At 39.5% G+C, this 26,036-nt stretch overlaps 1 protein-coding gene across 5 annotated transcripts in view; it reads right to left on the bottom strand.

The window, feature by feature from the left end:
- Nucleotides 1-13,962: 13,962 nt before the first annotated feature.
- Nucleotides 13,963-26,036, bottom strand: part of ZNF800 (zinc finger protein 800) — a 35,118-nt gene continuing 23,044 nt past the window's right edge. For 3 of the 5 annotated variants that reach the window (XM_043495889.1, XM_038387203.2, XM_043495894.1), the window contains exon 5: nt 18,417-20,594. In XM_043495889.1, the coding sequence (XP_043351824.1) occupies nt 18,904-20,594 (1,691 nt within the window). In that variant the 3' untranslated portion in view covers nt 18,417-18,903. Of the gene's footprint in view, nt 15,464-18,416; nt 20,595-26,036 lie in introns of those variants that run through there. The other 2 variants (XM_038387204.2, XM_043495901.1) reach the window with 2 other exon arrangements.

Here is a 26,036-nt window from a genome sequence, read left to right on the forward strand (position 1 = left end):
GTATATTACTTACAAACTTTAAAATATTTTAGAAGCAGCATATATAATTCAAAATGTAAATACCATACAGCTAAATAGTTTAAGCAGATTCTAGACACTAACATTTCCACTTTTATTTATTTTAAATTTTCAGTGGGCAGGGACTATGGGTACTATTAGAGAAGCAGGAAACAGGACCAGAAATCAAAAGCAGGTTTCTTGCAATGCAAGGTCATCATAGTAGGCCACCAGCCCTCATTTTTCAGCTTTGAATGGAAGCATAGTGCCTGGTATGGAAAATAATTTTAATGTGATTGTGGATTATAACAGCTTCCTGTATGCTTGGCCTATAACATATCTTAAATGTAGGATTCTTAAAGTCCCAATACAGAGAATAATGGATGTTTTCTCTCTAAACACACACATACAATCCTATTTCCACACTGGAATAAAAAAATATTCAGACCTTATGAGGACAGCAAAGTAATTAACTAAAGATTAAGGGAACTCCAAAGCTATGGCAGATGACGGAAAATGACAAGAGGTGCAGGAGAGTGGTAAAAAGAATATAATAGAAAGCTGGAAAATGAGAACAATGGAAAGATTAGTCTTTAAATCCAGGTTAGATGTTTTTCTGAAAAATATGTTCTAGCTCAGCCAAAAGCTATGGAGTTGATGCAGGATTCACTTTGTGAAATTCTATAATTGTGTAATGCAGGACTAGGATACTCAAAATGGTCCTTTCTGGCCTTAAAATCTATAGGAGTGGAAAAGATTTAAAAGTATCTGTGTGAAAACAGAAGTGAAGGTTAAAGTAAGGCATAAATCAAGAAATGGTGATAAAATCATGAAGAGCTAGAGTTATGTCACCATGATAAAACTAGGGGGGTCTCACATTTTGTAGCTTCTGTCAGCTGAGCTCTTTGCACATACCATAGGCTCCTACGTTCCTCCTTTCCACCCCACAAGCTCTATGTGGGTCAAACTCCCTTTTCCCTTTATTTCAGGGACTCTCTGGAACTCTCCCAATTCCTCCCCCATTCCAGGGGCTCTCTCCACTCCCTCAATTGCCTGCTTTGCCATATACCGGGGTTCCATGTGTCCCCCTCCATCCTCTCTCCACCTTTATACAAGGGAGTATTTTCCCCCTTCCATCCTCTTATCCCCATGCCAGGAGCTGTATCCCCCATTTCACCCTTTACCCATACTGGGGTCCCCATTCTCCCCCTTCCAGGATCTGTGTTCCACTCCCTTCCCCATTCCTGCCAAGGGCACTGTATTACCCTGCCCCCCAATTCCCTGAAACCAGGGTCCTGTGTGTTCTCCTCCCTCATCCCCATTATTATTTCTCGTCTATCTGCGAGACAATCATTCAGGGCATCAACATGTTGAACTGCTGTGGGGCGATGGGCAGAGCGTAGATGGGGGTATTGTTACAGTGGTAGGTATTAATGACTCGTGCGTAGATCATTGCCTCAATTTTTGGAAGTGACTGGATGCAGCATACAAAAGTTGTCATGTTACAACCAAACAGCAAATAAAGAAATGCCATCAAGTTGAACTCAGACCCGGTTTTGCTTGGCCAATGAAAACAGAGGTAGTAATTGGAAGGAGGACAGGCTGTTAAGTGTAGGTAGAAGGAATTAAATATCAGTACACAATATAAGGAGAGAAACTCAGGCCTTGTCTGCACTAGAAAATTAGGTCAGCTTGACTATATCACCCAAAGGTGCAAAAACTCCAGGTAGACAGCACTAAAATTCTTGTGTCAACCTAGCTACCACCACTTGGGAAGGTGCCTTACCTACATCTATGGGAGAACCCCTCCCATCAGCATAGGTAGTGTTTTACTGTAGATGCTACAGCAGCTGTATCACTGTAGCATTTCATGTAGACAAGCCCAAAGGATTTGAAAGCATGAAGCTAGTGTACAGTAAGAAAACGAGAGCTTGTCTACACTAGGGGAGCATAATGTACACTGGTGAAAACTCCTAACTTAACCACACTACACCAAATACAGAACACGGCTTCCACTGGTCTGACTCCCCAGTAAATCACTAGAGAATCAATTAGACTGGTACAGTCCCCATTATACTCTGGCATATTGCATGTGCAGCTGAGCTTTGCACTGATATAGCTACCCCAAGGGCAAGTACAGGCAGAGCCTTTTCAGATAGGGTAGGAAGAGTATGAAGTCGACAGAACAGAGTGGACACAGAGCCAATCAAAAACCAAAAGAAGAAAAGACCATGCGGTAGTCAACAATGCCCCTCTGAATACCACAAACCTGTAATATTTAAATTGTTTCACTCAGTTATTGAAACCATCTTCCCAGTTCAATTAAATCACAGAGGGTGCAACTCAAAATAGAGGGGAGACCAAATGAAATGGAAAGATTGGTGAAAATGATACCCAGGCTATTTAAAAATCTATACTTCAGTATCACGTAAGGTGAAATAAATATATATATTTTTTTTTACAGGGTAGAGAGTGGGAGTTAATCAGCTAGCTGTGAACATGGGTTTCCAGATAAAATGATCACCATAAAAAAAAAAAAGCAAGCATTTGCCAACAGGCTGAGATACCACAGGTTTTCCCCATCCTTAGACTAGCAAATGGTAGTAAGTGCCTAGTATTTCTTGGAAAGGGTCCACTTCTTAATGGCAACCACAGTAAATACATTACCAATTAACTCACAAGTGTACAACAGATAAGCAGGTGATGCAATGACAGTTCAGCAGTTACAGTATCTCCAGGCCCTCTCTATCCCACAATTATGCAGCTGAATCTCCCTTTCTTGTGAAATTTCTGCTTACATTCCTATTCATGCTTCAGAATTACTCTCCCTTCTACCAGACATCTATCAGGGTGGAGAATGTCATTGGCTTCCTCAATGCCATCCACTTCAAGTGCTCTTAGAAAAAAGTTGCTAAATATTGTTACCCAGAAAACTCCTAGGTTCCTCAAGAAATAACTTGCCCTTTGCAGCAATCTATGTACTCCTTACCAGTGCTTAATGTGTGCCAGGGCTGAGCCTCAGCACCACATGGCAATTCATAGCCCCAACACCTTCGGGCTCGTCCGTTATGAAAGTAAAAAAATTAAAAAATTGCTTGAGCCCTGACACCTCTTTCATTACAAATTAAGCACTGCTCCTTACTGTGGGACACAGCTAACTGCCACTGAGCAGGACCATCCATCTTATTAGAAACAATGAGCAACTGGACTGGGGAGAAGCAGACGGTTCTAGCTCCAACCTGGTAGGTCTGTGGGCAGATAGACACTAGCTTGTCACAGGCACGAGGATTGAAAGGCAGCACTGGCTCTTTTACTAGGTGTTGCTGGGAAAGAGAGAGACTCATGTGTAAGTACCTCTAGTTGGCTTTTAGGGCAAAAAAGTGGAAATTTCTAGTTGAGATATTCCCCCCTTGCCCCCAAAAGAAAAAAACTTCTGCATTTTGAAAGGGAGATGTAATTTTGCTGTCACTAAGTATTTTGCTATTTTAAAATGCAGAGATAAAAGGTAAATGAAGCTTGGAGCTGGTAACAGACATTGATAAAGTGCAATTCATACATTGCTATTCACTAAGGAATTATGCAGCACCACCGTCCTTAAACTGAACTACAGCACTGATGACAATGAATGCTGTTAAGGCCTGCCAAACATCCCATTCCAAAAATCTTGATTCTTGGAGAGATATTAGTCATGAATTTCAAATGTCACAATCTAGAAAATGTATTCCATAAACACATTAATGACTAACTTGTTTATCAGATTCAAGCACCATTGACCTTTCTAATGCAAGTTTTCTTCCCTTTTAGGTTGCTAATCTTACTTTTAAGAAAGTGTATGTTTTATATTTTTATTTATACATATATACATACACACACACACACACACACACACTGATGGGAAAAAAATCTATAGGAATTACATACATTTGATGAGTGCTGCCACCTTTTGGATGTATAAAAGCATGACATGCATTAGTAAATGTTTTATGTGAATTAGTTGTATAGAAGACTACTATAGGAATTTACAGGATAGCAGCCTTCAGAGGTTCTCTCAATTGTCACTTGTCTCATTGTCACTCAGGCCCATAATATTGGCTTCATCTTTCACTCAGCCCTCTTTCGATCATGCCTGCAGGTCACTTCTAAATCTTGCCACTTTTTCTGCACCACAACTCCACGATGTGATGTGTTCACACAGCCAAAATTCTTGTCCAAGCCAAGATTATCTCATACTTTGAGATTCTCCTACTCCATTACCAGGTGCTGGACTACAATACCCTGAATATTAATTGTTCTTATCCTGCAGGTCCAAGTTTAGACACCAGAAGTTTTTCTTTAGGGAGTCTGTAACCAGTCATGGAGAGTGATCAGATAAAAAAAAACATAATATTCTTTATTTCAGTAGTAGAAACCAAAGCTTTTGAGAAAAGTCTACACACGTGTCTACCTTATCCTACCCATCCTTTGACGATGACCTAGGCAGGCCTAACTTTTCCAGAAACACTAGTGAGGTTCAGGAAACAATTACTCCCTTTCAAGTCCATGGGAATTCTTTTGTTCTATATTTCCAAGTTTTCTCATGTTCTGGTCCAAACCAATTTGTAGGTTGACTTGACACCAGGGGAAATCAAAGCTAGTAGTTGTGGCATTGTCCCTTAACAACGTAAGTATTTGACTGAAGATAAGATCAGCACTCTCAGTCTTGATGAGCTATCCCAATATAGTCATACAGAAAACACCACAACAAACAGGCTAGTGCACAGTATTCATAAATCTGTCATAGTAACATTGATAGAGACTTCAACTCTTGGGAATTATAAACAAAAGTGTAATACATTTGCTCAGTACAACTGTAGTGTTTTAATGGCAATTACACCTGAAAAAATATTTCAATTTTTGTAAAAACAAATCTCATTCATCAGCTGAAAAGTAAGTGTTTAATCTCAAAACAAAACAAGTTTCTATTACTTTTAGATACATTTCAGAGTAGCAGCCGTGTTAGTCTGTATTCGCAAAAAGAAAAGGAGTAATTGTGGCACCTTAGAGACTAACAAATTTATTAGAGCATAAGCTTTCGTGAGCTACAGCTCAAATGCATCCGATGAAGTGAGCTGTAGCTCACGAAAGCTTATGCTCTAATAAATTTGTTAGTCTCTAAGGTGCCACAAGTACTCCTTTTCTTATTACTTTTAGACTTTATTGTACCTTTTTGCTATTATGTACTCAAGTCTCAAATGCCAATTCATGACTAATTTAAAATTGAAAAGCATAAAAACTTGGCAAACTAAGCATTTTCAAAAAAATCTTACATAGAACTTTTTGAAAGATATTTTCGACTGCAGTGGGCAACAGAGATAAGTGTTTTAATACAGCTATACTACAGCAAAGGACAGTCAGCATTTCTGTTATAGCCTCATGTTTCCAGGGGTTTTTAAACTTTTCCATTGTTCACACAACGCTGAAACTTGGCCTAGACTCCAACATCGTATTTCAGTTACCAACACACTGGGATTATACAAGTGGCTCCAAGATGTTAAAAAAAAACAAAAACCCAAAAACTTGTTTCTCTGTGTTTGAGTTTTAAGCCATTTTAATATCAAGGATGCTAACTGTTGCTTTGTTCACTGGCCAATTTCTGCAGTATTTAAATCCATTGCCTTCAGCCAAGTATACTCAGAATAGTTTAAAAGAAATAACCCAGTACTTTCCAGGGTACAACTCCCTTTGCAATATGGAATTTCTTTTAAAAGGTGACCCAACTCTCTCCATGTGATTACCTGACGCCACGTTGTTGCAACCAGCCAGTTGCCTCTCACTGAAATTCAAAACACAACAGAGGACAAGGGAATTGGGTAGGAGAAATTACACACTTCAATATAATTGCAGCTGGCAAGCAACTGACTACCATGAGAACACTTTTTTCAAAAGCTAAAATTTGAACAAAAATTGCCAAACTAATAGAAATTTGACTCCAAAATAATCTCAAGTAGCAAGGTAGCATAGACGAAGCAAGTCTTATAAAATTAGGACTGTGAAACAGTAATACTAATAAAACTGAGTATCTTGGAACACTGACAGAGTAACATTAAGTACAATTTATGAGGTGTTTGCAATTTGACAGCATGCAACAGTGCCTAGCACAATGGAGCCCTAATCCTTGATTGGCACCTCTAGGCACTATCGCAATAAAACAATACAGTCCATTAAATCTTTAAAGTGTGAAAGAGTGGACTGCTTGTGAAGACTGGAAGAGTTAGTAATTTTCCCATTTGCTGTAATTTGTTACGAGTTCCAAGCATATATTTTACCTGACCTCCACAGCAATTATGCAATATTCTCACTTAAGAATCCACAATATCAAACAATTTGTTTGGTTTGGGCTTTTAGAATAGTAAGCGTGTTTAGAAATCCTTTACCATTATGGAAAGCATACCCTCAACTCTATCCAAAAACCCTAAACAAACAGATGTCTTTTGCAGGGTGCCTGAAAGGTCATCAAATTTGGGCTATTTCAAACAAATGGGGAAGCAAGTTCCAGAGTCTCAGGGCACATCTATACTGCACACTTACGGTGGTGTGGAGAGTACATACACTGCATGTCCCGTGCCATCGGCACAGGCATAAGTAGCGGTGTAGATGACACTGCATGAACAAGTAGAGACATGCCCTACAGGGTTCTGTACATGCTCAAGCAGCACCTCCCTCATCTAAACTGTTTTAGGAGAGTAATGTCCCAGTGCCAGAGCCTTTCCCCCACTGCCTCCTGCTGCAAGAGCCTTTCACTGTGACGTGTAACTACACATGCCACTGCCCTGCCAGGGGTGTGCAGCTGCCAGGGGTGTGCAGTGTAGACATAGATTAGAATTCTTAGACCATGCTGCCAGTCACACCCTCTCTTTTGTATCAAGGAAAATCCTATTCATGCACCCCTGATGACTACAGCTATGGTATTATACCATGGGTGAGGCAGACCATCCAGTAGGTCAGTGTCAAGGTTCCTTCTCCACTCTGAATTCTACGGTACAGATGTGGGGACCTGCATGAAAACCGCCTAAGCTTACTTTCACCAGCGTAGGATAAAACTTCCCCAAAGGTACAAACTATTTTACCCTTTGCCCTTGGACTTCCACTGCCACCACCAAACATTTCACCAGGTTTACTGGGAAATAGTTGTTTGGAAAAGTCTTTCCCCCCAAAATCCTCACCAAAACTTTGCAACCCCCTGCCAGGAGAAGGCTTGATAAAAACCCTCCCCAATTTGCATAGGTGACCCACAGACCCAAATCCTTGGATCTTAAGAACAATGAAAAAAGAATTCAATTTCCTACAAGAATTTTAATACAAGAAAAGGCAAAAAGAATCACCTCTGTAAAATCAGGATGGTAAATACCTTACAGCGTAATTAGATTCAAAACATAAGAGAATCCCTCTAGGCAAAACCTTAAGTTACAAAAAAGACGGGAATATCCATTCTATACAGCACATCTTAATTTTCTCAGCCATTTAAAGAAATCATAATTTAACGCATATCTAGCTAGATTACTTACTAAATCCTAAGACTCCATTCCTGTTCTGTTCCCAGCAAAAGCATCACACAGACAGACCCTTTGTTTCTCCCTCCCTCCAGCTTTGAAAGTATCTTGTCTCCTCATTGGTCATTGTGGTCAGGTGCCAGTGAGGTTATCCTAGCTTCTTAACCCTTTACAGGTGAAAGGGTTTTTCCTCTGGCCAGGAGGGATTTTAAAGGTGTTTACCGTTCCCTTTATTTTTATGACAGCCAGTTACAGGCATTAAAGTTTTATAGTTCATAACACCTTAAACTCCACCCAGAAACCAACAGGCAGCCAGTGCAGATCTCAGAGCACTGGTGTTATACGCTTCTAGCAAGATGCCCTGCTCACTAAGCCAGCTGATGTTTTCTACACCTGCTTCAGTTTCTGAATGGCTTAAGAGTATAGTCCATGTAGAGCCCATTGCAATAGTCCAGTCTTGAGGTAACAAAAACATCAACAATGGCAATGACCACATCAGAAAGGAAAGGTCTCAACCTTCTAAAAAGGTGACTGGGTTACAGTTTAATGCTTCTTTCAACACAATAGGTGGTGCTGATTATCTCCACAAGCAAGGGACCCAGTAATTCACCAGCTAGGAAGGGCATTGGTCCAAAAACTGAGGGACAAAATTCTCTCAATATCTCCAGTGCCTCAGGGAGCACCAGTTGAAACTCTAGCAGACAAGATTTTGCTCTGCCACCACAGACGCAGACAGCCAATCCATAATCTGATCATTTTTTTCTGCAAAATGATTAGCAATTTGCTCACAATGGGGGGGCAATCAGACTAGTGACTGAACTGAGACTGTCTGGATTCACCAGATTATCTACCACCTGAAACAAATCTGTACTCAGATTGTGTGTATATTGTGGTGGAGGAAAGTAATTTTTATTTGCCTCCTGGACAGACACGAGTGTTTTTAAAAATTCTTTATGCTTCAACTGATCAGCCTTATTACTAGACTTCGACCACCAGTACCCTAGCTACCTTGTGTCTCAATTCATCACTGAACAGCCACAAACAAGATGACCTATGAAAATGAAGTCAGCAAAGAACACCTAGGGGTCACCTCACTAATGGTGGAGGACAAAAAGTATATTGTTCTACCAGACCACAGGGAGGGTCTTTTAGTGAAACCAGATTCTCCTTTAGAGCAATCTGGATCTTTTCTTGTTCCATTAATCTGAGGACAAATCATCAAAACAGATCCTTCACCTTGACAGGAGATGAGCTCCAACCTCAAACCACAGGAGTTAAATTGTTGGTCCTTGACACAAGCTTAACAGCCAATTGTCTAACCTCCAATCTCAATCCAAAAAATGGAACCAAAGTGTGGCCAGCTATATGAACTGAGTCAGTAACTACCTGGAACAAGGTCATAGTGACCAGGAAATCCTGAGCTATCCCAGAATAGCCAACATCTACATGCAAATTGAAATCAGAAAACTATTAAATTTTGCCACTGTAGCGATCAGTTTAGTCAGTTCAAAATGGCATAGTAGTGCAACAGGTCAAGCAACAAACTGAAACCAGTCCTATCTTAATCCCAACCTGGGACTTTCCTACTAAGTGAACATACTATCAGATTCAATTTTGGAGAAGATGCCGTCATTAGGCTGGATGCAATCAGAATGGCCATACCTCCTCCCTGCTGAGTCCCACTAGGTTTATAATGTACCAAATGTCCCACAGGTGGTATTAACTGTGCTATCCCTAGACTAGCAGAATCATTCATCTTGATTTCAGTGATGCACAGGATCGGGAGTTTAAGCTTTTATTAAAATACAGATTGTTATTTATTTCCCCTCTAAGAGTTTTCATCATCAGGAACTGAAGACCAGGAACCCTGTCTCTTGACAATTAAGCCTCCTGAGGTGACACCAAAAATAAACAGAAATTAAATATGTTGTTCCTGTCTTACACCATCTCCTTACAAAATTATTACTCCCCCACCCCAATTGTCACTGAGATCAAGGAACCAAGCCCTGCAACCATACCCCATCCTGGGCTTCCATATTCCAGCATACAGCAGCACTTTTCTGTGCTTTTGTCCATTTGACGGTAACCTCTAAAGGAATTCAGTCACTGCAACTAGGTACCCCAAACAGCAAGCCCCAGGACTAGCTCTAAAAGACATCTTAAACTCTTCCTAATCCATCATTACTTTGCACCACAACTCACTACTTCACACTGACAATCTCTTACATCTTAGGGCCCCCCACACCTTATAATGCCATCCCTCTCAAAACATAAATCCCCCTCATCATTACAACCTATTGTCTCTCCCCGCCATAGTCACACTCAGTGCAGCTCAGCCAGAAGCCAGCAAGCAAGTATAGTGCCCACTGTTGACTGCCCTGCAGTGAAACCTGTTACACTTGGTGAGAGACCATTTGGCTTGTACAGGAAGACTATAATGCCATCTTTCCATTCTACTAGTACTTTACCCTCTGGTTTCTCACTCAGCTGCGCAGAGAACTTAACTGCTCTTTCATGTGGCACACATCAACATCAAAGCAGCTTTTGATTCAGTCGACAGGTCTCCACTTTGGCTTATGCCAAAAAGAGTTGGTGTTCAAAATGTTGCGCTAACTCTGGAGCGCAACTTTCACACCAGTACCAATTCACAGCTTTTTGACATGTTACTGCACAATCTCAGGCATGCAGCAGGGATGCTCTCTCACCGTGGCACTGTTCTGTCAAGCTATTGACTTGATATTAGGACTTGCCACGCCACACATTGGAACCAAGGCTTGTCAAGAAGTGTTTACCAACCAAGACTACGCCAGTGATGTGGAAAAGTCAGACTGAATTTCAGCCCTGCCCTCCAAGACACCACCTGCACTTTGGGGTTGATCTATTGCCATGAGATGGTCAAGGTCCAGAACCTCAGAGCTGGGCTACCAGAACCCCAGTGCAGGTGGGATCAAGTACCATGGAGAGCGCTGATGAGAGTTCAAATATCAGTAGCAAGCCGGATGTTCTTCAGCAAATAGATCTTGCTGCCTCTTGTATGAAGTCTCGCTTACGGATCCAAAAGTCTTTGCGCTGAGACAAAGTTCAGGATCAAGCCTGCGTACTACCTGCATTGTTAGAAAGGTCAGAAACCTTGACCCTCCTACAGGCAGACTTGGAGCAGCTATACGGACCACTTGGAGGTCTTCTCCAGAGATTCATGCATTTGTAGGATCTTCACTACAATGCCATCACCCATGGTCACTGTGGCTGGTGCACTGATCCCTGGCAGGTCTATGAATGTGTGTATCATCACTCTGCTGCTATTGCCAAATATGAAGAGCAACATCAACACAATCACCCACTCCCATTGTCTCTGCATCCCAGTCCAACCAGTCCCACTTCCATGAAATTAGCTGAGAGAATTCAAGATCCCCACCTCATAGCCCAAAAACTCGTTCTCATAATGGTACAAACCCTTTCATCCATCCTCTCAAATTTCAAGGCTCATTCTCAAAAAGACAGACTGAACTCAAGTTTATGACACCTCTTGGCCGCTCACATTTCTGATCTCATCACCACCTATAACCAGCGTCCCTGCCAGAGTTTAGATCCATAAGTATCTCACCAAGGGAGTCTTACCTTAATGATTTCTTATCCTGCTGGCCTCTCAACCCAACTGGGGGAGGCAGGGGGGGAGGGGGCAGGAACAAAAAAACCCAAACACACACATTTATAGCATACTACTTTTCCTCCATCTAAATCCTTCAACGTAAATGATCCACTATTAATACCTTTTTAAAAAAGTAACTGCCTAGCTAATTCTAGAAGTTAATGATTGATTAGGTTTAAACTTATAAAATGAGTTAGGTGAATTGGAAAAATATTTACAAAGTAATCTCCTTAATAGTACAAATAGTTCTGAGAATACTGATACTTTTAAGTCACTTGGAATCGGAACAAGATACCAGGAAAGGCAAGAAGAAGAATTGAGATATTTATAGTATAGAAGAGAGAAACTGTACTGGAAGTAGGCTCTGGGATAATAGATCCTGTTATATAAGCAAAAGAAATATTTAAAAAATAAATGGTCTATGCCTTTGGATAATTTAAAATCTATTATATCTCAAGGTCCTTTTGTTAAGATCCAGTTATTTACCAAATAAAATGGCACTTAACACAGAAAGTTTCCTGTATTAAAGTGCATGTTAAAAAAGCAACACAAGATCTATAAAATCTTTATGAAGTCTTCAATTTTTTTTCCTAAGGCAGACACGAAGGATGTAGCACAGTAAAGCACAGCAGAAACACTAAACATTAAATAATACAATGTTTAGAGCAAGAGTGAGCAGCAGTGATGAGGCTGTACTTTAAAAAGGAGCTGTCTACCTCAAAACGAGAGAGTAAACTATTATTGGTTTGTTTCAAAACACTAATTAGCAAAAAAAAGACTGCACTGTAACAAACATAATTAAAGGTGTCAAACCAGGAGGAACTGGTTATACTGGAACACAATGGTTAATATCTGAAAGACTTGGGGCCCAGTCCTGCACTCCTTCCTCTGATAAATCCCCCCTCTGAATCCAATACGCATTTTGCAATGGTAAAAATAGGTTGTTGATTTGTTTTTTAAACACTAGTTTAAAATATTGACTGTTTATAAAACGATTGTCTAGTGTTCTACAATTTGAAGTTAGAAAAATGTGATGCCACTCCACACTTTAAACTGGAAGCTTCATTAAGTCTAATGCTGCTACTTCTGAAGACTTCTGTCTGCACTTTGTGATGGTTTTCTTTCACTTCAGAATAAATCTGAATCCCACAGGGGGCCTTAAATTAAGATTTAGATGGCTACAAAGCCTCACTACAATGCACTGGCTCTAACATGTGGGGAATTTGCACGCAGAATGATTAGAATATACTAAAGTTTTGCTATGGGATCTACAAAATCCAACCAGAACCAAAATAAGCAAATTTAGATTTGTTTTCATAGGCTATTTCAATCAAGACCAGGCAAAATCCAAAATGAGATATACTGTACCTAGGATTAGACCTGTACAAGGCAACAGCCTCATCCATAACTCACAACTAGATCTGGCAATGACTATCTCAAGACACCACAGACAGTGATAAATATCCACAATGGCTATTGATCACATTTAAGGCAGCATTATTGTAAGCACTGGGTTGCTATTTCAACATTGAGAAGGAAAAAAATACTGAGACAAACAAGACACATTTTGTGACCTTCCATCCCTCCCAAAATCTTTAGTGGCATTATCAACTCAAGATTCAGTAAGTGCAACAAATTTTATACATCTAGACATACTTGTTTATTTTCTTTGTTTGAAATAAAGGAGATAAAAAAACCTATGTAATCACAAGGAAAAGGAGACTTGAGCTTCTGAAAGAGCCAAACAATAGATCTCATCCCACCACAAGATAAAAAGGAACCAATTGTTGAGGCAGTTGCTGGGTATTAAACCTCATCTGTAAGTAGAAACACCACCAAGTAGAGAGCAATTCAATAAATCCCTATGAGCTAGGGCCATTTTGACCTACCATATATATGAACCAAGGGTGAAGATCTGTTACATGAGGCTTACCTTTAGAAAAGATGTAATTCCACTTTCAAGTATCTCAGCAGCGAGACTTTAAATTTAGCCAAGATGGAGTCAGTAGAAATACTAGAATTAGCTGAGTAACCCCCCAGTCACTCTACCACCACTCCTGCATTTTATTTTCCTAATCTTAACACAGAGATCCAAGAATAGGTACTAGGGAGCTGGACACATAAGGGCAACCAACTTTTTAATTTATTAAAATCATAAGCAAACAGTAGGGGTTTTCCATGCACATTCTAACCAAATGAAAATGGGTTACTGTTACAAAATACCCACATGCATCCGATGAAGTGAGTATTCACCCATGAAAGCTTATGCTCTAATACATCCGTCAGTCTATAAGGTGCCACAGGATTCTTGGCCTCTTTTACAGATCCAGACTAAACATGGCTATCCCTCTGATAATGGTTACAAAAGCCTCTCTCATTCTTTAATATAAAAATAAGGATCTTAAAAAAAAAAAAAAAAAATCTATATTCAGTCTTCCTGAGCACCAGTATTTGATTCACAACATTAAATTTTGCTTAACTAAAATCAAGGTAAGGATAGTTTTTTGTCACTTGTAAAAACTAAGATTAGACAATGATTTCTTAATTACATAATGGAGATCATTGTAAGTGTAGAAGAAAAGGGTTCACTCCAACTGCTAAGTTTCTCATAAGGCAAAAAGTATTTTTAATTCCAGTGGAATAATACAACAAACCAGACCCAATGATAAAGAAATAAAGTTTATAGAAATGCAGATGTTGAAGTGTAGCTGCTGGTAGTAACTGAATTTGTTTGACTGAAGAAAGGCATTCCAGTTACACTAGAATACACCTTCTGTCTAAGCACACTTTGTTAAAGTAACTTCCAGTCTGATTTATTTCCAAATACAGTACATTTATCCAAACAAGAGCATGTACATTCAATATAGAACATTTCCAGCAACAGTTACAGTCCAGTTCCCATTCACAGTGTATTTTTTTAGTGCAAAGCACTAAAAGGGCCAAACATTTTTCTATCCATAAAAGCATTTTTTTTTAATTCATGACCTTGTGATCAACATTTTTAGATTTTTTTTTTTAATACAAAAAGTATATATGACAAGGCACCGCCCTAAGCAAGAGAGCGAACCTATATAAAAACATGGTATTTCTTCTGATGTACAGTACCTTTCAAATTGTGGCAATTTGACACAAATCACTAAACATCTTCTAAAAAGTAAAAAAACATTGATGCACAGAAGCCTGCCAAGATTTTCATAATGGTAGGTGTGCTACTGTTTTGCTAAAATCTTGAAAATAAAATAGACAAAAGGATCAGTAAGCATTTTGCAAATCCTACAGTAAAGCCAAGTGCTACCTAAAGTGGTCATTTAAGATCTTGTGAGAAAAAAATATTCTGAGTTTCTCTCACTATCCTCCCTTTTATTAATATTTAAAGAAATAAAACTAGCATTATAAGAAGTGGTTGTGCATGGATTGTCTGTGTCTACAAAACATCAGAAAATATTCACTACCTTCATATTAACATTAGTGTGTTTTTTTTAAACAATAACTGAAAAATTAACTGCAACTATCATTAAAGTGCTTGTGTATAAAATTTAAACACAAAATTAAAGAATATGAAATAGGGAATGTGGGTGTTTCTGTAAACTTCCTAAATGTTTACAAATGAAATGTTGTCCTGTGAACCATTCATGGAAAAATAAAGTATTGGCAATATCTCTGCAGCAACTTTAGTACAGTGAAATTCAGTACACCCCAAAGTTGGGAAATTAGTCAAACTGAACAAACTGAAGTTATGACAATTATTAAAAATTAGAACAATTCAGCCAATACACACTAATATGGTGTTTGCTCTTATACATTCATCTGTAATAAATTTACAACAGTACATAAAGCAAAAGTTTGCCAGCCAAGTAGAATACCACATAAAAAGTTACAGAATTGGTTCATCAGCATTAGCAGTACTAAGGCCAGTATCTGTGGTGACCTCTCAAGTTGATTTCCTAAATGAAAATAAGTTTTCTTCCCCAAAATGCTTTTTGTAAAGGGTTTTTTTATTTTTAAATTACAAAAAGTTCACTTTCTATTGATAACTTTGCTGAACTGCATAGACATAAGGGTAGTTAACTGCTAGTCTATAGATGCATGTTGTGCACTGCAAGTCAACAGTTACCTGACAGCGTTGGGATGAGGCACTGTCATATAACAAGCCATGAGAACAGTTATTAATTTAGTAAGCAAACAATAGTGTATGAAAGTATTTTCAAGATATTAGTGGTTCTAACACCAAATTAAAGTCTTTCCATTCAAATGAACTCCAAACTTTCCGTACATCACTTGAAATTATCTGAGGAGAAATGGGAATAAATTAATATTTTGCATTTACCAATACAACTTGTTTTCTAGTTATACAACAGAGAAATCATTTTTAAATGCAAGGTGGTACCTAAAGTTTACCACAAACAAAAAATTTAAAGGTTTCAGAGTAGCAGCCGTGTTAGTCTGTATTCTCAAAAAGAAAAGGAGTACTTGTGGCACCTTAGAGACTAACAAATTTATTAGAGCATAAGCTTTCGTGAGCTACAGCTCACTTCATCGGATGCATTTGGTGGAAAAAACAGAGTAGAGATTTATATACACACACACAGAGAACATGAAACAATGGGTTTATCATACACACTGTAAGGAGAGTGATCACTTAAGATAAGCCATCACCAACAGCAGGGGGGGGAAGGAGGAAAACCTTTCATGGTGACAAGCAGGTAGGCTAATTCCAGCAGTTAACAAGAATATCAGAGGAACAGTGGGGGGTGGGGTGGGAGGGAGAAATACCATGGGGAAATAGTTTTACTTTGTGTAATGACTCATCCATTCCCAGTCTCTATTCAAGCCTAAGTTAATTGTATCCAGTTTGCAAATTAATTCCAATTCAGCAGTCTCTCGTTGGAGTCTGTTTTTGAAGCTTTTTTGTTGAAGTATAGCCACTCTTAGGTCTGTGATCGAGTGACCAGAGAGATTGAAGTGTTCTCCAACTGGTTTTTGAATGTTATAATTCTTGACGTCTGATTTGTGTCCATTCATTCTTTTACGTAGAGACTGTCCAGTTTGGCCAATGTACATGGCAGAGGGGCATTGCTGGCACATGATGGCATATATCACATTGGTAGATGCGCAGGTGAAGGAGCCTCTGATAGTGTGGCTGATGTGATTAGGCTCTATGATGGTATCCCCTGAATAGATATGTGGACAGAAAAGAAGCTCTTGAGGAATTCCACCATGATTTCAACAATTTCCATCCCACCATCAACCTCAGCCTGGACCAGTCCACACAAGAGATCCACTTCCTGGACACTACGGTGCTAATAAGCGATGGTCACATAAACACCACCCTATATCGGAAACCTACTGACCGCTATTCCTACCGACATGCCTCTAGCTTTCATCCAGATCATACCACTCGATCCATTGTCTACAGCCAAGCGCTACGATATAACCGCATTTGCTCCAACCCCTCAGACAGAGACAAACACCTACAAGATCTCTATCATGCATTCCTACAACTACAGTACCCACCTGCTGAAGTGAAGAAACAGATTGACAGAGCCAGAAGAGTACCCAGAAGTCACCTACTACAGGACAGGCCCAACAAAGAAAACAACAGAACGCCACTAGCCATCACCTTCAGCCCCCAACTAAAACCCCTCCAACGCATCATCAAGGATCTACAACCTATCCTGAAGGACGAGCCATCGCTCTCTCAGATCTTGGGAGACAGACCAGTCCTTGCTTACAGACAGCCCCCCAATCTGAAGCAAATACTCACCAGCAACCACACACCACACAACAGAGCCACTAACCCAGGAACCTATCCTTGCAACAAAGCCCGTTGCCAACTCTGTCCACATATCTATTCAGGGGATACCATCATAGGGCCTAATCACATCAGCCACACTATCAGAGGCTCCTTCACCTGCGCATCTACCAATGTGATATATGCCATCATGTGCCAGCAATGCCCCTCTGCCATGTACATTGGCCAAACTGGACAGTCTCTACGTAAAAGAATGAATGGACACAAATCAGACGTCAAGAATTATAACATTCAAAAACCAGTTGGAGAACACTTCAATCTCTCTGGTCACTCGATCACAGACCTAAGAGTGGCTATACTTCAACAAAAAAGCTTCAAAAACAGACTCCAACGAGAGACTGCTGAATTGGAATTAATTTGCAAACTGGATACAATTAACTTAGGCTTGAATAGAGACTGGGAATGGATGAGTCATTACACAAAGTAAAACTATTTCCCCATGGTATTTCTCCCTCCCACCCCACCCCCCACTGTTCCTCTGATATTCTTGTTAACTGCTGGAATTAGCCTACCTGCTTGTCACCATGAAAGGTTTTCCTCCTTCCCCCCCCTGCTGTTGATGATGGCTTATCTTAAGTGATCACTCTCCTTACAGTGTGTATGATAAACCCATTGTTTCATGTTCTCTGTGTGTGTGTATATAAATCTCTACTCTGTTTTTTCCACCAAATGCATCCGATGAAGTGAGCTGTAGCTCACGAAAGCTTATGCTCTAATAAATTTGTTAGTCTCTAAGGTGCCACAAGTACTCCTTTTTTTTTAAAAAAAATTTAAAAACACTCTTCCTCAGACAAGATTACTGTAATTTTAAGAGAACCCAGCTCATTAAATTAAGTTGCATTTTCTTTAGCAGAAAGTGGTTACCAAACCACTGAAAACCCACCTACATATGCTTGACTGTGGTAATCCACTGCAGAAGGTGAACCAAGACAGAGTTGCCTTCGGGAAGAGAGCACTTCTGAGTTGAAGTCAAGAGCACGTACAAGACAAGGCATATGTACTTAGCCTTGTCTTCACTTAACAGGTATTTAACAGGTATAAGGAGAGGGTTCCAAAGTAATAATTTCAAGACTCCTTCTCCCTGCCCCGCATGCCTGTTATTACAAATCTCTGCAATATCCAAAAAGCCTTCAGTTAAAAACTATAATGATTCTGAAATCTAAAATGGCCATCTATAGGTTATTTCCATTTAACCAAGATACAGTATTTTATTAGAAGACTACCTCTGTGTCACCATTTTTTCTTTGAAGCAGGACTTCAGAAAAACAGTAAGTCATCACGATAAAGAAAAAACATCCAAATTTAAAGCCCTATCCGAGAAACTCTTACTCATGCAAAAGATGTTTTTAGGATTATACCATGATGTTGGGAAGGTGAAGGAAACTTAATAGAATAAGTTAAAAGAAAAATAATAATGTTTACTGCTGGCTGATCATTCCAAGTTAGATGTAGAGATTTATTTACTCTGCTGTAATTTACTTTTACATCAGCTCAAAGTCCCATAATATTTTTGTAACTATCCTACAAATGTGTACATTAGCAGGATAAACCATGTGAACAAGTACCAAACAAGTGCAAAACTAATTGTAAAATGTCTACTGTAAACATAAGCCAATATAAATTGATTTTTATAATATTAAAACAGTTTAGAAGAACTGTACAGCCTAACTGTATTAGGTTGCAACTTCCTGCAGAAGAAAAAAAATTTAGAAATTGACTTGTCTCGAAGCCACTGAAAACATTTTGCTGAAGAGGCAAATGAGATAGCCACATTACTTTTGTATCTCCCACACCATCAAGTCTATTGAAAAGTATCTGTTTAGGCAACAAAATAATAAGATTGGGGAGGGGGCAGGGTTTGTGTTTTTTGTTTTGTTTGTTTGTTTTTTAAATAAAGGCAAAACACTAGTTGTTTCTCACCAGACAAGAGCTTTTGATCTTGTACTTCTGCCTTTGGTTTTGTTTTCTTCTGGTGAATGAGATGCATTTGCCTTGTGAGTTTTCTTATGGTGTTCTAGAAAGGTCTTTTTGGCAAATGCCTTTCCACATTTATTGCATCTGTGAAGAGAAAAGTTTTTTGTGACTTTTACTTCTATGCCAACATCAGCTCCTTCAAACTTTTTACTCGGTGAGTTACAGGCAACATCCTGTTTTGAACCAATCTGTCTTGCTTCATCCCTCTGAGGGCCTCTTTTTGCCACCTTATTTAGAACAAAATCAATAGGCTTTTTTATTGCTCTGATTTCTAAACTTGCAGTTATTTTACCAAGGTAACGTGATGACTTTTTATGAACTACAGTTATATGCCTTATCACATCACGTTTGCGACGTGTTTCATAAGTGCAGAGAGGACACCTGTAGAATTTAACATAAATGTTATTTCCATCTGTGTGCAACTCAATGTGTTTTGTCAAGTTCTGTTTAGAAGTAAATTGACGTTTACACAGTTTACAGTAAAGCTGCTTGAAGTCAAAGCCAGCTGAAAGTTTTGGCTTCCTTGTTTTTTGCTGGCCACCTGCAGCAGATGGATTGGTTGATTTAGGGGTTTCAAGGTCTCGTTTAACTTTATTTTTCTGTGCTGCCGGTGTGTTCTTTTTCTCATTTGAATGACTTGTTCCCTTTAATTCATTCTGTGGAGAAAGGGTGATGGAAGGGGTTGAAGATTCTACAGAATCTGCTGGTTCAACTTTTACTTTTATTTCTGTGCTGTTGGCAGTATTACTGGGTCCTTTTTCTCTTTTAGAGTTTTTTCCGGAAAGTGTTATCTTGTGAACAATTTGCATGTGCCTTTTAAGCATTATTTGTGAACTATATTTTCTCTTGCACAGAAGGCATTTGCATGCAGTTAAATTGTATTCAGCCTTTGAGGAAGACTTTTGTTTTCGGGTCTTAAAAGATTTTTTAGCAGAAACTGTATCCAAGAACAAAGGTTGCCCAGGCTTTGTAGCTATATCAGGAGTAATGGAATCCCTCCTTAACCCCCTATGAACTTCATCAAAATGCCTCCTTACATTGGCTTTTGTAGCAAATGATTTATAACATACAGGACAACTTCTACCTAATGTTACAAGCACATTCTTATTTCGTCCTTTTGTGGAGCGTTGATTTGGTTTCTTTTTCGTTTCTATGTACTTCTTTAGTTCTTCCATCTTTTTTTTGTGTACTTTTCTAATGTGCCGACGTACACTACGTCTGGAATGAAATTCTTTTCTACACAGACAACAAATCAACTGGTGGCCAAAATCAGAATTATCAGAAGAGTCCAATTCAGGATTTAATGCTGGAGGTTGTTCGTCAGGAGCAGGCATTACATTTATTACAGCATCAGCAGGTGGCGATTCTAAAGTTTCTGTATCGGGAGTTGAAACAGTTTTGGGCTGCTCAGTGGTAGGTTCCTGTATTTGTAATGGATCTTGATCAGGACTACTGCTAATCTCAATATTCTCTTCTGGATTGTCAGTCCTTGAAACGTACTGAAACACAGCATTCTGATTTGTTTCTATAGGTTCTAGCTTAATTACATATTCTTGTTTGTCCACTCTAGGATAAATGGCTTCCAGGAGATTATTTACGGCTTGGCTTTGTTTATCATTGACATCTGGGAGGTCTGTAAAAACAAAAGGTTATTGTTTAATCATCTAGAAATCTCATTTTATTTCAATTTGTCAAATTTCAAAGTGAGGTTTGAACCTTGGCCTAATCATTGAATTATGTGCCCACAAATTTTGTTTTTAACTCAAAGTTCATCTTTGTACTACCTTTCAACAATTGCTATAATTACATCCAGCCTAACTGGAGAGAAATCTTGCTTAATTTGCCAATTGAACCACTAGTTACCATTTCCAGTAATGGATTTTCTCTGGATAATCAACGAATATTTTTATTACATCAGGATAAATTTCCTTAGAATTATTAAGGAACTTGGTTTACCTCAAAGATTAACTCCTTCTGGTACACTTGAACTGGCAGCCCCCCAGTTTAAGATGTCCTTTGTATCTGTAATGAATTTCTTTTCTAGGAAAACAACAAACCAACTACTGCCAAAGTCAAAATCATCAAGATGCAACACCTGACCTTGTTCTTCATGAGAGTTACCTAGTGTACAATATCATTAGGGAAAACTTTTCCTGGGGCTAGAGGCAGAGTAGTCTCAATGAAGGACCTGCAACTCTGGATGTTAATTCTCCCTGCCTCCCTTCACCCCACAACTTTGTCAATCAGATCCCAGATGTACTGACCTTTTAGGACACACTACAAGGCCTATACAACCGCAAGCTTTCCATAAAGGAACAACATAAATAGGGTACGAGGATGAAAGACAAATTTCATTTGTGGTGGGTTGGGAGTTTCATTGGCAGAAAGAACTTTTTATAAAAGGGGAAGTGCGTAGAATGCTAGATGGGTGCTTGGTAAATTGAAATAGATATACATAAAAAACAAATTCAATCAGCACTTTTCAAAATAACCTTAATATGATTAGCGTTCAGATCATTTAAATCTGTGTAAACAAATCAAAAATTGTTTTATTAAGCTACTTTAAAATTGAAACATTTAAAGTAAAATTTAAACAGCTATATTAATATTAAAATAACTTGCAATGGAAAGGTCAAGGCAGCATAAGGTGTTTTAAGCTCAGATGAGATTTTGTTTGTAGATATTTATGACAGACTAAAAAGGATAATTATTGATCTATCCCTCCAAGTGAAATTAGTTTATATATTCAATTTATAATGAGCCCTCAACCAATTAACAAAATACTCCTCGTATGTCCCTCAAAATCCATTATCCTGAAAGTCTTACTGAATCACCAAAACAAAATTAAGAACTGGAACACATTTTCCCTGCAATTCTATTATTTTCATGATATATTAATATCTGCATATGACAATATATTAGAATATATTATAAACTACCTCTAAAGATGTTTTTAAAAAGAGTTGTCAATAACCTTATAGTTAACTAGAGATAAAACTCTATTAGATCATCCAGACAAGATGCAAGTTACAATTCTTGATATAGGATGTGAACATTAAACCAATACTACGTTTCTCGGTCTCTCTCAAATCCATTGACTAGCTAACACCTTTCCTAAAAGCAATCAATCAGTCAATCAAGTTCACTAAAATGGCTGGTTATGACAAGAGATGAGAATAAAATGGCTCTCTGAAGCCTATACTCTGAGGTAATAGAAGAGCAACCTGCCTTCATCAATTCCCAAAACCTACTAAGCTCCCCACCAAAAAACAGATCACAAAGTTGCAGAGGATGGATTCTCTAAGAATATCTGAAAATGTAAAGATACCTCACTCAGAAGAGTGTTTCTGGCAGTGTGGTGGGACTTCTCAGAGTCCAAGTGAACATATGGCAGCCAAATCAGGCAGAAATGCCAGGGCTGAAAAAAATCAAATTGCTTCTGAAGAGGCATTCTGGAGATGACCTCAGAGTAGAATTCCATCAGAGATGGTATGACAATCAAGCTTCTTGCAGTCAAGAAGGAAGTTACTGACTTGGAATAGCGAGCCCTATGCTAGAGACTGGCCTAAGAGAAGCAAGAGAGGGTAGGTCTACAGTGCAATTAGATACCCATACACCGCTGGCCTGTGCCAGCTGACTCAGACTAAGGGGCTGTTTAAGTGCTGAGTAGACTTCCAGGCTCAGGCTGGAGCCTGGGCTCTAGGACCCTGTGAGGTGACAGGGTCCCAGACCTTGGGCTGCAGCCCAAGGCCAAAAGTCTAGGCTGCAATTAAAGAGCCCCTAAGCCCAAGCCAGCTGGTGTGGGCTAGCCACAGATGTCTAAATGCAGCGTAGACATACACAGAGAGGGCAGAGCTAGAGCAGAGAGTAATTTTGCTTATAGTGGATTACACAGAAAACAGAGTGAGAAGGATCATCAGAATGAAGGAACTGCCTGAAAATGCTGAAGGAGGAAACCCAATCTGGTACGTAAAAAGTTTAATTGTGGAGATAGCTGAGCTGTCTGTAAGAGGTAAAGGTGGAGAAAGCACACAGGGCACTACGCCTCCCTCCCTGCCCTTCCCCTCACAGGCCTCATAATAATAAATAAATAATAAACCCAGAGACCTAATGCTGAAATGTCGCAATTATCAGCAGAAAAAATTAATTATGAAAAGAAGTCAGAGCATTCAGAGTTCAAACTCAAGGGCCATGACCTCTCTGCCTTAACTTTAAAAAAGAAAAAAGCAGCACTGAGGAAATTACAGCAGCACTCAGCAGGGCAGATATCCACTGCAAAAGGCGATCCCACTTAGCTTTCAAAAATCAGTATTATACAGAAAAAGACTTTAAACAAGGAGAAAGTACATTCAAGATGCTTGGGATAGAAATCCAAATCTCAAATGTACAAGAAGACTCTCCAGAGGTAATAACTACAGATAAGCCACTGAACAACCCTTGGCAAATGGTAAAACCCAGGAAAAGGGAATTAGGAAAAGAAAAAACATACGACTCTGGAGACCATACTGGCAATGGCAGAAGTGAAACTGAACAAAAGAACGCTGATACTAGAGGAGTAACCTAAAGACTAACCAGATTTCTTGGGAGTCACCAGGAATGACCAATTGAACAGTAATTATGTTAACATTACAAAGAAAACAATATGAAGTATGCTTTAATTGGGATAATCAATAATAGCTGTGTTCTGCATTTTTAAACAGACCAGGAATGGACAAACCATGGCTTGTGAGCCATATTTGGCTCTTGTACAGTAAAAGTATGGCTTGTGGAGTTCCCCCCACCCTCACCCCCGCATTTGCCACCTAACAGACTGGGAGCAAAGCTTGGGGCTTCTGCCTTGTGGCGGAGTGGTGGGGCTAGGGCAGGGATCAGCAACCTTTGGCACGCAGCCCATCAGGATAAGTCCCTAGCAGGCCAGGCCAGTTTCTTTACCCGCTGCATCTGCGGGTTTGGCCAACCACAGCTCCCACTGGCAGTGGTTTGCTGCTCCAGGCTGCGGGAAGCGGCGTGGGCCAAGGGATGTGCTGGGTGGTTTTTTCACACTCCTGAGCAACGTAAGTTACATCAACTTAAGCAGTAGTGTAGACAAACCCAAAGGTTCAGGGATGCATATTCATCTGAATTGGAGCCTCCAATTGGAGGGACACTCCTCGAAGAACAACTTTCTGTTTCAAGTCCTGTCCTATAAAGGACCCCCAGTTCCTTAAATGGATAACAGCTCTTTACACCAGCAGAAAAGCAACTGTGCAAGTAATGGGGTTAAATCTCCCATTGAATTAAAAAAATTGCTTAGTCTCCACCTGTAATTTTTGCACTGGCCATGGAGTCTTTTGCTCAGTGCATAAGAAACAAGGAATTCACTGCAGGAATGAAACCTGCAGGAGCACATAATAAAATAGCACTCTATGCAGATGATGTAATAATTTTATTTAAACCAAATATTTCCCTAAAATTAGTTTCTAACAAAAGTCCAGGATTTTGGGAAAGCATCTGGAATTAAAGCAAATTTGCCAGACTGAAAAGTCACACCTCCAGAAAACATGTAGGTACAAATGGACAACAAATGCTGTAAAATATTTGTGTGGAATGTTGGTGTAGAGGGTTTCTACATCCATAGTGGCCAGGATGGTGTTTTCAGGAAGATCACCAATGGATTGTAGTTTCCTCAGAAGGAATGCTCTATCAAGCATTCTTACAACTACAATACCCACCTGCTGAAGTGAAAAAACAGATTGACAGAGCCAGAAAAGTCACCTATTACAGGATAGGCCCAACAAAGAAAATAACAGAACGCCACTAGCCATCACCTTCAGCCCCCAACTAAAAGCTCTCCAACGCATCATCAAGGATCTACAACCTATCCTGAAGGACGACCCATCACTCTCACAGATCTTGGGAGACAGGCCAGTCCTTGCTTACAGACAGCCCCCCAACCTGAAGCAAATACTCACCAGCAACCACACTCCACACAACAGAACCACTAACCCAGGAACCTATCCTTGCAACAAAGCCCGTTGCCAACTCTGTCCACACATCTATTCGGGGACACCATCATAGGGCGTAATCACATCTGCCACACTATGAGAAGCTCGTTCACCTGCGCATCTACCAATGTCATATATGCCATTATGTGCCAGCAATGCCCCTCTACCATGTACATTGGACAAACTGGACAGTCTCTATGTAAAAGAATAAATGGACACAAATCAGACGTCAAGAATTATAACATTCAAAAACCAGTCGGAGAACACCTCAATCTCTCTGGTCACTCGATCACAGACCTAAGAGTGGCTATACTTCAACAAAAAAGCTTCAAAAACAGACTCCAACAAGAGACTGCTGAATTGGAATTAATTTGCAAACTGGATACAATTAACTTAGGCTTGAATAAAGACTGGGAGTGGATGGGTCATTACACAAAGTAAAACTATTTCCCCATGTTTATTCCCCCCCACAATCCCCCACTGTTCCTCAGATGTTCTTGTCAACTGCTGGAAATGGCCCACCTTGATTATCAGTACAAAAGGTTCCCCCCACCGCCACACCCCGCTCTCGTGCTGGTAATAGCTCACCTTAAGTGATCACTCTGGTTACAGTGTGTATGGTAACACCCATTGTTTCATGTTCTCTATGTATATAAATCTCCCCACTGTATTTTCCACTGAATGCATCCGATGAAGTGAGCTATAGCTCACAAAAGCTTATGCTCAAATAAATTTGTTAGTCTCTAAGGTGCCACAAGTACTTCTTTTCTTTTAGAGGATGTTAGAATTTATATGGAACAAGAACAGACCAAGAGTAAGTGCGGATACTTTATACAGTTCCAATAAACAGGGTGGACTACTTGTCCCAAATAATCTATGGTACTATCAAGCTGGATATGGACTGGGGACGCTTTAACCCAGCCAACACTGGGTCTTTATTGAACAAGAAAATTGCAGCAGTGTAGACATCGCTAGGCTCCCTGGCTTAATGGAAAAAAAACACACCCTCCAGAAATGTATACACATTCTTTAGCAAAGGTTACTCTACAGGTTTGGACTAGAATTAGAGGTAATAAATTATTTTCCCTTGC

The sequence above is a fragment of the Dermochelys coriacea genome, chromosome 1 (assembly GCF_009764565.3).
Source record: "Dermochelys coriacea isolate rDerCor1 chromosome 1, rDerCor1.pri.v4, whole genome shotgun sequence".
Taxonomy (NCBI): Eukaryota; Metazoa; Chordata; order Testudines; family Dermochelyidae; genus Dermochelys; species Dermochelys coriacea.